Here is a 14,192-nt window from a genome sequence, read left to right as displayed (position 1 = left end):
TGTCCTGTACAGCTGCAACATGGCCTCCCAACTCCTGTACTCAATACTCTGACCAATAAATGAAAGCTTACCAAATGCCATCTTCACTATCCTATCTGCCTGAGACTCCACTTTCAAGGAGCTATGAACCTGCACTCCAAGTTCTTTTGTTCAGCAACACTCTCAAGGACCTTACCGTTAAGTGTAAAGGTCCTGCTAAGATTTGCTTTCCCAAAATACAGCACCTTGCATTTATCTGAATTAAGTACCATCTGCCACTTCTCAGCCCATTGGCCCATCTGGTCAAGATCCTGTTGTAATCTGAGGTAACCTTCTTCACTGTCTATTCCACCTCTAATTTTGATGTCATCTGCAAACTTACTAATTGTACCTCTTATGCTTGCATCCAAATCATTTATGTAAATGACAAAAACTACAGCGCCCAGCACCAATCCCTGTGGCACTCCACTGGTCACAGGCCTCCAGTCTGAAAAACAACCCTCTTCCAGCACCCTCTGTCTTCTACCTTTGAGCCAGTTTTGTATCCAAATGGCTAGTTCTCCCTGTATTCCATGAGATCTAACCTTGCTAATCAGTCTCCCATGGAGAACCTTGTCGAACGCCTTACTGAAGTCCATATAGATCACATCTACTGCTCTGCTCTCATCAATCTTCTTTGTTACTTCTTCAAAAACTCAGTCAAGTTTGTGAGACATGATTTCCCACGCATAAAACCATGTCGACTATCCCTAATCAGTCCTTGCCTTTCCAAATACATGTAAATCCTATCCCTCAGGGTTCCCTCCAACAACTTGCCCACCACTGAGGTCAAGCTCACTGGTCTATCGTTTCCTGGCTTGTCCTTACTGCCTTTCTTAAACATGGCACCACATTTGACAATCTGCAGTCTTCTGGCCCCTCACCTGTGACTATCGATGATACAAACATCTCAGCAAGAAGCCCAACAATCACTTCTCTAGCTTCCCACCGAGTTCTCGGGTGCACCTGATCAGCTCCTGGGGATTATCGTTTCAAGACATCCAGCACTTCCTCCTCTGTAATCTCGACATTTTGCAAGATGTCACCATTTATTTCCCTACAGTCTATATCTTCCATATCCTTTTCCACAGTAAATATTGATGCAAAATATTCATTTAGTATCTCCCCCATTTTCTGTGGCTCCACACAAAGGCCACCTTGCTGATCTTTGAGGGGCCCAATTCTCTCCCGAGTTAAACTTTGGTCCTTAATATATTTGTAAAAGCCCTTTGGATTCTCCTTAATTCTATTTGCCAAAGCTATCGCATGTCCCCTTTTTGCCCTCCTGATTTCCCTCTTAAGTATACTCCTACTTCCTTTATACTCTTCTCAGGATTCACTTGATCTATCCTGTCTATACCTGATATATGCTTCCTTCTTTTTCATAACCAAACCCTCAATTTCTTGAGTCATCCAGCATTCTCTATACCTACCAGCCTTCCCTTTCACCCTGACAGGAATATACTTTCCCTGGATTCTTGTTAGCTCATTTCTGAAGGTTTCCCATTTTCCAGCCCTCCCTTTATCTGTGAACATCTACCTCCAATTAGCTTTTGAATGTTCTTGCCTAATACCGTCAAAATTGGCCTTTCTCCAATTTAGAACTTCAACTTTTAGATCTGGTCTATCCTTTTCCATCACTGTATTAAAATGAATAGAATTATGGTCGCTGGCCCCAAAGTGCTCTGCCACTGACACCTCAGTCACCTGCCCTGCCTTATTTCCCAAGAGTAGGTCAAGTTTTGCACCTTGTCTACCAGGTACATCCACATACTGAATCAGAAAATTATCTTGTTCACACTTAAGAAATTCATCTCCATCTAAACCTTTAACATTATGGCAGTCCCAGTCGATGTTTGAAAAGTTAAAATCCCCTACAATAACTACCTTATTATTCTTACAGATAGCTGAGATCTCCTTACAAGTTTGTTTCTCAATTTCCCTCTGAGTATTGGGGGGGGTGGGGGGTGCGGGTCTATAATACAATCCCAATAAGGTGAACATCCCTTTCTTATTTCTCAGTTCCACCCAAATAACTTTCCTGGATGTATTTCCGGGAATATCCTCTCTCAGCACAGCTGTAATGCTATCCCTTATCAAAAATGCCACTTCGCCCTCCTCTCTTGCCTCCCTTTCTATCCTTCCTGTAGCATTTGTATCCTGGAACATTCAGCTGCCAGTCCTGTCCATCCCTGAGCCATGTTTCTGTAATTGCTATGATATCCGAGTCCCATGTTCTGAGTTCATTTGCCTTCCCTGTTAGGCCACTTGCAATGAAATAAATGCAGTTTAATTTATTAGTCCTACCTTGTCCCTTCCTGCCCTGATTGTTTGACTCACTTCTGTTCTCAACTGTACCAGTCTCAGATTGATCTCTTTCCTCACTATCTCCCTGGGTTCCACCCCACCCCCACCCTCCCCCAAACCTTACTAGTTTAAATCCTTCCAAGCAGTTCTAGCAAATTTCCCTGCCAGTATATTAGTCCCCTTCCACTTTAGGTGCACTCCATCCATCTTGTACAGGTCACTTCTACCCCAAAAGAGATTCCAATGATCCAAAAATGTGAATCCTTCTCCCATACACCAGCTCCTCAGCCATGCATTCATCTGCTCTTTCCTACTATTCCTGCCCTCTCTAGCTCATAGCACTGGGAGTAATCCAGATGTTACTACCCTTGAGGACCTCCTTTTTAAATTTCTGCCTAACTCTCTGTAATCTCCCTTCAGAATCTCAACCCTTTCCCTTCCTATATCGTTGGTTCCAATGTGGACAATGACCTCTTGCTGGCCCCTCTCCCCTGTGAGAACATTCTGCATCCTCTCGGAGACATCCTTGATCCTGGCACCAGGGAAACAACACACCATTCTGCTCTTTCTCTGCTGGCCACAGAAACGTCTTTCTGTACCTCGGACTACAGAATCCCCAAACACAATTGTTTTCTTCGAAGCCAACTTACCCCCTGTTGCATTAGAGCCAGTCTCAATACCAGAAACCTGGCTGTTCGTGCTACGTTCCCCTGAGAATCCATCACACCCCTACATTTTCCAAAACAGCATACCTGTTCGAAATAGGTATATCCACAAAAGACTCCTGCCCTAAGTGCCTACCTTTCTTACCCTTCCTGGAGTTAACTCATCTATGTGACTGTATCTGAGACTTTCCCCCTTTCCGATAACTGCCATCCATCACATAGAAGCGATGAGGAATTTGCAACAGCAACACTATCTGTCTCTCCAACTGATCCACTCGATTTGATAAGATTCGCATCCAACAGCATTTATGGCAGATATAATCCGCAGTAACCCTAAAACTCTCTTTAAACTCCCACATCTGACAAGAAGTACATATCACTGCAAAGGCCATTTTTGCTCCTTCACAATCTACAGACCCAGAAAATAACACTTTCTTATTTCTCTACAAAACACTGCCCCAGGTTAAATTAATAGCTATGGCTTATATTTTAAGTTTAATCAAGAGACTTATCTCCAAAAACATAAAATCAAGAAAGAACCCACTGTACTCACTAATACAGCCTTTCTCTTGGACAGATATAAAACAACAATTAACTTATCTGATTCTGTGCTGTGAACTTCGCCCAAACTGGTTCCTCCAAGATTAGTTGTGAAATTCACTGTTTGTTAATTTTCCCAAATGCACTCCAATGTCCAGCGAAACATGAATTCAAAAACAGCAAAGGCAGTAACTGTGCAGGTTCTCTCTCTCTCTCTCTCTCTCTCCTGCACTGTCCTCACCAGGTGCTTCCTTTGTCTGTTCTTCTCCCTTTTAAAACTGATGTTGTTTTGACTTTTTTTTCCCAACGTCCCAAAACAATGCAACAGCAGATAAAACAGTAATTGCTGCTCCTGGAATTTGAGGAAATCACCTCCGGCACCTAAAATACCTCAAAAAAGGAGCAGCTCTTACAGCCAGAAATGTTTCCCGTCTCCATCTTGGATTACCCAGAATCCTGAATATCTCTTGCTCACAGACAGAATGCAGGTCCCTGCTGATGAGCTGCTAATGTGGGTTGTCCTTTTAAGAAGCTGCTCGAACACTCAGAGTTGGAAAGTAATCAATAGACTGAGGTAAATGACAGGTTAATGATTTCTGAGCAGGATTTGTCAATTTCCAGCTGTTTGTAAATCTCTAGCTCCCGATTCACCGTCCCCAAATTAACCTGCAATTTATCCTCATGCAAAACTGAAATGTTGCTCATTTTTATCACAGGGGATACTTTGAATTGTAACGAATGTTTTATGGAGGGAAAGATTAAACTGTTATCACTTACAGTGAGTGCTGAGGTTAAAAAGAATGTTTTTGTGAATCCTACTATTTTCTCCCTTGCTCTCCAAGCAGCTGAATTTCCATTGGATGGGAATGTGATTTCCGTATCACCCTCCACTTTCCAAGATTTCCATGCCCTGTAATATACTCCAAAGTTACAGCAGATGGGAAGCCCCTGCAAGCACTTTCCCCTCATCTCCAACACCCTCCCTCCCTGCCCTGTGACTAGTTGCTCCAAGCTGACCCAGAGCTGCCTGGAATGATCTGTCACTGTGATTCCTGACAGTGTCTGCACAGCCCTCCCTGTGTTACAGCTGCTGACTACACCTTGGGTTCCCTGGGTGCCAGCCATATTCTGATGCCAAGGCAAAACTGTTTCTCATGACAACTTATTCAATGGTGGCTTTTCTGATTGTGTCCACATCTGAGTATCTGTGATTTCTATCAAAGTTCATTCCATTAACGGTGTTGATCACTCTTTGGAATCTGTTCTCTGTGTAACCAAAGCAAGAGATTGATGTCCAGTCAGAATGTTCCTTTCTGTGACCTGGCAGAATGCATTTAGATTCCTTGGAATATTCATGTTCCTTGTGTATTTTTCAGGAATGATCCAGGTTCATCCAGCATTCCCGGGACTGATCAGGCCCAGCAGCTCACTGTTCCAGGTACTGTCTGTACTCTAACTGACTGATCATTGTCCATTTCAGAGACTCTAACAGAGAGAGTGTGAATCCTGGAGAGATATTCAGGGGCAGACCGTTACATTGAGTTAAACAGTTCTCCAGCACAGAATAAAGCCCTTCGGCCCATTGACTCTGCATCTGTTGAAAACTATCCCTACCCCCAACCTTAACCCTTCACACTTATTGCACAGATTGACGTCTTTGATAGATGAACCTTTTAACTTTCAGACCATTCAATGTAAATGAGTGAAAAGCTATGGGTTTCCATTAAGGGATCTGACCAGACTCTGGATTATTGTCCGGGCAATGGAGATGGAAATATTCTCCTCAGTCCCTGACCCTGGATGGATTCTTGGACAATAACCATTTCCGATTCCCTGAATCATCTGGCTGAGTAACTGGCTCGGCCCGGTCCTTGCTGTCTCGAGCTGTTCACGGCCAGTCTGTCTGCTGCTTCGGGATGGGTCAAGGAAAACAGTCAAGATGTGAGTCACACATCTCAAATGACTCCCAGTAGCTGGGCTGCTGGGGAACCTGAGGATCAGGTTCATGCTCTGGGGAGAGGGGTTCAATTTTCACCATGGCAACTTGCAGAATTTACATTTAATTATTAAATCTGGAAGCATAAACTCAACTCTGTGATGGTGGCCATCTGAATTAACATTAGTTGTTGTCTTAAAAAAGTTCTGGTTCACCAGTCTCCTTCAGGGAAGCATCTTTACCCAATCTGCCCGACAGGTGACTTCAGATCCCCATTTCAAACCTCAGTGTGTCTTTTTAGGAGCGATTGAATACAATGTGTCTGACTCTGACCTGCTGCCCTCTGAAATGGCCAAGCAAGCCTCTCACTTCAAGGGTGTTCAGGGATGGGCAACAAACGCTGGCCTTGCCTGTGAGACCCACGTGCCTTGCACGGAGATGAAAACTACTGAATCTGTTCTCACTCTCTTCTCAATCCCTGCATCCTCTAATGCTCCCCCCCTGCCTCACCTCAACTCTCCACCAGCGTCCAACATTGAACATAGACATTACAGTGCAGCATAGGCCCTTTGGCCCTCGATGTTGTGTCGACTTGTGAAACCAATCTGAAGCCCATCAAACACTATTACATTTTCATCCACATGTTTATCCAATGACCATTAAATGCCCTTCAAGTTGGTGAGTCTACTGCTGTTGCAGGCAGTGTGTTCCACACTTATACTACTCTCTAAGTAAATAAGCTACCTCTGACATCTGTCCGATATTGATCCCCCCTCAATTTAAAGCTATGCCCCTTCGTGCTAGCAATCACCATCTGAGGAAAAAGGCTCTCACTGTCCACCCGATCTAACCCTCTGATTATTTTATGTTTCAAATCAGTCAGCTCTCAGCCTTCTTCTCTCTGATGGAAACAGCCTCAAGTCCCTCAGCCTTTCCTTGTAAGACCTTCCCTCCATACCAGGCAACATCCTCGTAAATCTCCTCTGCACCCTTTCCAAAGCTTCCACATCCTTCCTGTAGTACGGTGACCAGATCTGCATTCAATACTCCAAGTGCAGCCACACCAGAGTTTTGTACAGCTGCAGCATGACCTCATGGTTCCAAAACTCAATCCCTTCACTAATACAAGCTAACACATCATATGCCTTTTTAGCAATTCTATCAATCCAGGTAGCAACTTTCAGAGATCTATGTGCATGGACACCAAGAACTCTCTGCTCATCTACACCACCAAAAATCTTACTATTATCCCAGAACTCTGTATTCCTGTTACTCCTTTCAAAGTGAATTGCCTCACACTTATCCACATTAAACTCCATTTGCCACCTCTCAGCCCAGCTCTGCAGCTTATCTATGTCTCTCTTTAACCTACAACATCCTTCAACATGATCCACAACTCCACCAACCTGAGTGTCATCTGCAAATTTACTAACCCATCCATCAAAGCCCTCACCCGGGTCATCCACAAACATGACCCAAAACAGATCCTTGTGTACACCACTAGTAATTGAACTCCCGAATAAACATCTCCCAGCAACTAGCACTCTCTGTCTCCTTTCAGATAGCCAATTTCTGATCCAAACAACTAAATCACCCTCAATCCCATTCCTTCATATTTTGTGCAGTAAAAAGTGAGGTCTGCAGATGCTGGAGATCAGAGCTGAAAATGTGTTGCTGGTTAAAGCGCAGCAGGTCAGGCAGCATCCAAGGAACAGGAAATTCAACGTTTCGGGTCCTGATGAAGGGCTCTGGCCCGAAACGTCGAATTTCCTGTTCCTTGGATGCTGCCTGACCTGCTGCGCTTTAACCAGCAACACATTTTCAGCTATTTTGTGCAATAGCCTACCATGGGCAACCTTATCAAATGCCTTATTGAAATCCATATACACCAAATCAACAGCTTTCCCCCCAATCCACCTGTTTGTTCACCTTCTCAAAGATCTCAATGAGGTTTGTGAGGCATGACCTACCCTTCACAAAACCATGTTGACTATCCCTAATCAACATATTCCTTTCCAGATGATTATAAATCTTATCTCTTATAATCTTTTCCAACACATTACCCTCGTTACTCACTGGTCAATAAGTACCAGGGTTGTTCTCTACTCCCCTTCTTGAACAAAGGAACAACATTTTCCCTCCTCCATCTTCTGACACCATTCCTGTCGACAATGACAACATAAAGATCAAAGTGAAAGGCTCAACAATCTCCCCCCTGGCTTTTCAGAGAACCCATGGGAAATCCCGTCCGACTTATCTATTTTCACACTTTCCCAAATTGCTAACACCTCCTCCTTGTGACCATCAATTCCATCTCGTCTAGTAGCTTGTATCTCAGTATTTTCCTCGACAACGTTATCTTTATCTTGTGTGAATACTGAGAAAGAATATTCATTTACCGCTTCCCCTATCTCCTCTGACTTGGTGTACAACTTCCCACTACTATCCTTGATTGGCTCTAGTCTTACTCTTGTCATTCTTTTATTCCTGATATCCCTATGGAAAGCCTGAGGGTTTTCCTTGATCCTATCTGACAATGATGTCTTATGTCCCCTCCTGGCTTTTCTTAGCTCTCTCTTTAGGTCTTTCCTGGCTAACTTGTCACTCTCAAGCACCCTAACTGAGCCTTCACATCTCATCCTAACATAAGCCTTCTTCTTCCTCTTGACAAGAGATTCAACTTTCTGAGTAAACCACGGCTCCCGCGCTCAGCAACTTCCTCCCAGCCTGACAGGTACATATGGATCAAAGACCCACAGTAACTGTTTCTTGTCTAAGCTGCACATTTCAATTGTGCCCATTCCCTCCAGTTTCCTTGCCCAATCCATGCATCCTAAATCTTGCCTAATCACATCGTAGTTGCCTTTCCTCCAGCTCATAACTCTTGTCCTGCAATATATATCCATCCCTTTCCATTGCTAAAATAAACTGAACCAGTTTGTGGTCACTATTACAAAAGTGCTCACCTACCTCCAAATTGAACACCTGGCCAGGTTCATTACCCAGTACCAAATCTGACGTGGCCTCGTCCCTTGTTGGCCTGTCTGTGTACTGTGTCAGGAAATCCTCCTGTACACATTGGACAACAACTGACCCATCTAAAGTAGATGAACTATAGTATTCCATATACTATTTCCAAATAGTCAATATTTGGAAAGTTAAAGACCCCCATAACAACTACTGTTTCACTCTTGCTCCTGTCCTGAATCATCTTTATTATCCTTTCCTCTACATCTCTGAACTATTTGGAGGCCTATAGAAAACTCCCGACAGGGTGACATCATCTTTCCTGTTTCTTATCTCAGCCCATACTACCTCAGTAGACAGTCCTCAAATGTCCTTTCAGCAATCATAATATTGTCCTTGACTAACAATGCCACCACACAAACCCTCCACCGACCTTACCATCTTCCCTGTTCTTACTGAAGCATCTAAATCCTGGAACTGCAACAACCATCCCTGTCCCTACACTACCTATATCTCCAAAATGGCCACAACATCAAAGTCCCAGGTACCAACCCATGCTGCAAGTCCAATATTTCACCCGCTCCAATCACATCTCTAACTCAGAGAATGATATGGTTTCCACTGACCCATTGCTGACATTTAAGGACAAGCCTGTCGATGCATGGCCCTTTATCATTCCTGTTTGTGTTACAGATCAGGACAGTTCCATCCTCTATGCCGAGATTGACAGCAACAGAACAGGTAAATGGCTGCACCTTAAAGGTTTTGAGCAATTGTCTAATTGATATTCAGATTCTATAATCAAACAAAGAGAACATTTTGTCTTTGTTAAAGGTGGCAAGAGATTCACAAACAGTCTGTCAGAAGACCGTGAGTCAACGTTTGTTTCTATATTGAGAAAATATATTGTTTGAGATCACTCCCACTCCCCCATATCTTTAAGAGCTGATTTCACTGTGGGTCTGGTCTCCTGAGGAGGAGTTGCTGTGTTGATGTTTGAAGCTGCAGTGGGAAACTGGTCAACTCATAGAATTCGTGCCTGGCCACCGTCAGAGAATCATCCCAAATGAGAACTCCCAGTTCAGTTTTAACTAACCTTGAATTCTCCCCTGATGAGGTCTTCATGATGCCAGTCTGACCCAGTACCACTCCCTCAGAAGATGATTGTTGAAGGGCGGTCAGGTCTGATAAACGTGATTGAATTTTTAAGGAGTATTGAAGGATGGTTGATTGGGTGTTGGATATTGACCATCAATGCGGATGTTAGCAAGGTGTTTGATGAAGTTCCACAAGGAAGACTGGTCACAGAATCAAAGGTTCATGGGGTCCAGGGGAAAGTGGTGAGATTGATCCAAAGCAGGAGACATTGAGTTATTGTGAGTGGGTAGTTTTGTGACTGCGATGCTGTTCCGAGTGCCACTCAGAACTAGTTCCCTCAGTGTTCAGGTTCTATCAAGGTTTGGACATGTATGTAGGAGTCATGATTGAGAAACAAACAGACAAACTCAGCAGGTCTGGAGAAAAGAAATGGAAGAAAGCTACAACATGAAGGGACTTAGGGACACTTGTGCACAAAACAAAGGTGCAGCAGAGATTGAGCAGGATGTTCCCTGATTTGGTGTGCGTTAACTATCAGGAGAACTTGGTCAAACCTGGATTTATTTTTGTGAGAGTATTGGAGGGTGAGGGGAGACCTGACAGAAATACATAAATTTATGAGAGGCAGGGATAGGGCGGATAGTCAGTTTTTTTTTCAAAGAGTGGAGATGTCATATACAAGCGGCATAAATTTAAGGTGAATGAGGAAAAATTTGAGGGTGATTTGTGAGGACAGCTTTTAACAAAGAGAATGGTAGGTGTCTGGAAAAGGCTTCCAGGGGAGGTGATGGAAGCAGATATGTTAGCAACATTTAAGAGCCATTTAGACAGGCCCATGCACAACAGGAATAGAGAGGGATGGACCATGTGCTGGGAAATGAGATTAGTTTAGAATGGCATCATGGTTTGTACTGACATGGAGGACCAAAGGCCATGTTCCTGCACTGTCCTGTTCCATATTCTGTAGTCTATGTTTAGAGAGACAGGAACCATCAACACATCTAAAACCCAGGAGAAAATGTAGACTGCAGATGCTGGAACTCAGAGTCAAAATGTGTGGTGCTGGAAAAGCACAGCTAGTTCGGCAGCATCCGAGAGGCAGGAGAGTCGATGTTTCATGTATAAACTCTTCATCAGCAATGAGTCTTCTGCTCCTCGGATGCTGCCTGACCAGCTGTGCTTTTCCAGCACCACCCTTTTTGACTCCGACATTTCAAACTCACTTGGATAAGGATTTGAAGAACATGAGTCTCCAGGGCTATGGACCAGGAGCTGGGCAGTGGGATGTTCTAGAGAGCTCTTTATCAATCATCATAGATACAATGGGCTGAATAGCCTCCTCCTCTTGTTCAGGAAACCTTCCAATATAAATCAAGAGAAATTGCTGGAGAAACTCAGCAGGTCTGGCAGCATCTGTGGAGAGAAACCAGAGTTAAAATTTCAAATCCAGTGATCCTTCTTCAGAACTGTCTGTAGCTGGGGAAAAGTGGTATCTATGGTAAAGACAGATGGTGGAGGAGGGGAAAAGGAGTGAGCAGACAGGGGGAGATGGAGCCCAGAGAGAGTGAATGGAAGTCAGATCATCAAAAGGATGCCAGGGAGAATGAAAAGCTGTTAGTGGGGACAATAAGTTAGTGAAAATGGTTTGGCTGTGCTTAAAACAACTCATGTCATGACAGGGCCTGAGGTGTAAGGATGGATAAAGCACATGGAATGGTGTGTTCTGGCTGTAAAAGTATTTAGAACTCAATACTGAGGCCAGGAAGCTGCAGGGTGCCCATGTGGAGAATGAGATGCTGTTCTTCCACCTTGCACTGAGCACAGCTGGAGTGCTGTGGAAATGGTGGTTAATGATCCTCTGGATGTGGATGTGGGTGGGATGATAGATGATGGCAAGGCAAGGGAAGGGAATTGATGAGGGCAGAATTGCAGGAGATGGGTTGGACACGGCTGAGGGCCTTGTCAACCGTGGTGATGGAGAATCCTTGGTTGAGGATAAAGCTTGACATTTCGGAGATCCCCTGTGCAGAATGTGACACCATCAGACAGATGCGGTGGGCTTGGAGAAACTGGGAGAATGGAACAGAGTCTTTACAGGAAGCAGGGTGTGAGGATGGGGAGTCAAGGTAACTGTGGGAATCCAAGATTATCGTGAATATTGGTGGCCAGCCTATCCCCAGAAATAGAAACAGAGATGTCAAGGAAAGGAAGGCAGGAGTCCGAGATCAGGTGACGGTAAGAGCTGGGTGGATATCGGAAGTGAAATAGATTAGATTTGATTAATTACTTACAGTGAGGAAACAGGCCCTTCGCCCAACAAGTCCACACTGACCCGTCGAAGTGCAACCCACCCATTCCCCTACATTTACCCCTTTACCTAACACTACAGGCAATTTAGCTTGGCCAATTCACCTGACTAAATTCATCTTTGGACTGCGGGAGGAAACCGGAGCACCCGGAGGAAACTCACGCAGACACAGAGAGAATGTGCAAACTCCACACATTTAGTCGCCTGAGTCGGGAATTGAACCCGGGTCTCTGGCGCTGTGAGACAGCAGTGCTAACCACTGTGCCACCGTGCTACCCATAATTGATAAAATATTCCAATTCTGGATGAGAGAGGGAAGCAGCACTGATGATGTCATCGACATACAGGAGAAAGAATTGTATGAGTGACCTGAGGAGGCCTAGAATGAGGAATGTTCTACTTTCCCCGCAATGAGAGAGGCATAACTGGGGCCCATATGGGTACCGATGGCTACACCATTGAAGAGGAGTTGGCTGAAGCTCACTAACCAGTAATTCTGACACTGATATAAAGTGGCAAAAGAATCACAGATGTAGTTGGGAAGGGCTGGACAAGGTGAGGAAAAATTCAGTCAAGGGAAAAAGAGAGGAGTTCCCTCAGGCAGGAAGAAGCAGGAACCCTGGGTCTGCCCGGGCAGTCCAACTATAGATTTTGGGAAGAAGGTGGAAGTGGGAAAGTCTGGATTGTGGGAATATGAGCTTGGAGGGTGTGGGGGTGGTGGGGAGAGCCTGGATCAGATGAACTTGTGACTGTTGTGGACACAACAGCCTGAGACCAGTCAGTTTGGGGGACATAGGGGTGAATGGAGGAGGACAGAGAAATTAAAATGACCAAGGTAATGTTAGCTGCTCTTGATGGACAGGCAAAATCTCCGGTGTGAGATTATTGATGATCATTTCAATCCGTTCAACCACAACATTGATTACTCTTCTTGAGTCATTTAGTCTGTAGCTTGCCTTCTTATCAGGAGTAGCTCCCTTATTCCTTGTTACATTCAGTGTTAACTCTTTCCTGTCTACCCAGAACAGATCCTTGATGTTGCATTGACTCCTTCTTCTCAGGGATGGCTAATTAACATTTGCTTTTAATTCCTTGATTACAGTTTCTACTTGTCCCTAGTACCACTGCATTTCAGAAAAAAGTCATTATTGATTCATTTAAGCTCTGAATCATTACCAAAGTTCTGAAGTTTACATTCTCACAGCCCCTCATTATTCTAAACTTCAGGGGAAACAAACCCAGCCTGTCCTCCCTCTCCTCATGAGACAACCTCCTTCTCAATCTCAGAAACCTCCTTTGAGCCAGCACCAATATCCTTCATTGTGTACAGCATTTGAGATGTGATCTCAGAACTGCCTTGTATATCTAAAATAACATGTTTACATTTATATCCAATTCCTCTTTTATTCAAGGAGAGCATTTTATTAACCTTCCTGAATCCATGGTGTAAGATTGTACCTACCTTTGTGACCTGATTCCCACCACATGTTAGAATTCTGCAGTGGTTCTCCATTCACATATTTCTCTACTTTTTCCCTGTGTTTCGTGTGTCTGCCCTGCCCAATGTCTGTACTCTGTGATCAGTACAGGCGAATCCAACTCTCCTGTTCAGTGCTTTAACCAGATGATGACATCATGATCACATTGTGGTTTGTGGCAGCTTGCAGTAAGAAATTAGTTGACTGCAAACATAAAAATAGAGCTTCATCTGCTGTAAGGGGTTATTCAGTGCCCTGAGATCATGAAAAGTTAGGCATAAATGCATTTATTTTCATTCTTGTAATGAGAAATGCAACAACCAGTTTGTGAAGAGTAATGTCCCACAAACAGCACTGTGTTCAATCAGTTAGCCTGTGTATTTTCATGATGTAGCCTGAGGGATGAGTGATGGTGAGGACACAATGATCTGGGTTGAGGGATGAGTGACAAGGACACTGTAGAGAGCTCCTCTGTTCTTCATTGAAATAATGCATGTGGAATTGTTCACATCCACCTGAGAAAGCAGGCCAGTGCAACCTTTAACATCTCAGCCACAAGATAACACTTTAGACATTGCAGCGCTCCATTCGAACTGCTCCGAAGTCTCAGCATTGATCTTACGTTGTAGCCACTGGAAAGGGGGAATTGAACCCACAGCCTTCTAACTCCGAGGGGTATGTGGTGTCCACTGAGCTGTTGCTGATACCTAACAACACACCTACCAATAAATATCCCCTTATCATTCCTGTTTGTGTTACAGATCAGGACAGTTCCAGCTTCTGTGCCAAGATTGACAGCAACAGAACAGGGAAATGGCTGCACCTTGGTGGTTTTGAGCTTTTGTCTAGATCTGAGATGGGATGAGTGACTGGTG

The 14,192-nt window shown here is 44.2% G+C and overlaps 1 protein-coding gene across 4 annotated transcripts in view; it reads left to right on the top strand.

The window, feature by feature from the left end:
* Positions 1–14,192, top strand: part of LOC132826527 (sialic acid-binding Ig-like lectin 15) — a 73,063-nt gene that overhangs the window by 48,191 nt on the left and 10,680 nt on the right. For 3 of the 4 annotated variants that reach the window (XM_060842521.1, XM_060842505.1, XM_060842497.1), the window contains 3 exons: positions 4,907–4,968; positions 9,127–9,174; positions 9,268–9,303. In XM_060842521.1, coding sequence (XP_060698504.1) covers positions 4,907–4,968; positions 9,127–9,174; positions 9,268–9,303 — 146 coding nt within the window. The remainder of the gene's footprint in view (positions 1–4,906; positions 4,969–9,126; positions 9,175–9,267; positions 9,304–14,192) is intronic. The other variant, XM_060842514.1, reaches the window with a different exon arrangement.

The sequence above is a fragment of the Hemiscyllium ocellatum genome, chromosome 2 (assembly GCF_020745735.1).
Source record: "Hemiscyllium ocellatum isolate sHemOce1 chromosome 2, sHemOce1.pat.X.cur, whole genome shotgun sequence".
Taxonomy (NCBI): Eukaryota; Metazoa; Chordata; class Chondrichthyes; order Orectolobiformes; family Hemiscylliidae; genus Hemiscyllium; species Hemiscyllium ocellatum.
This window is presented reverse-complemented; position numbering and strand designations above follow the sequence as displayed.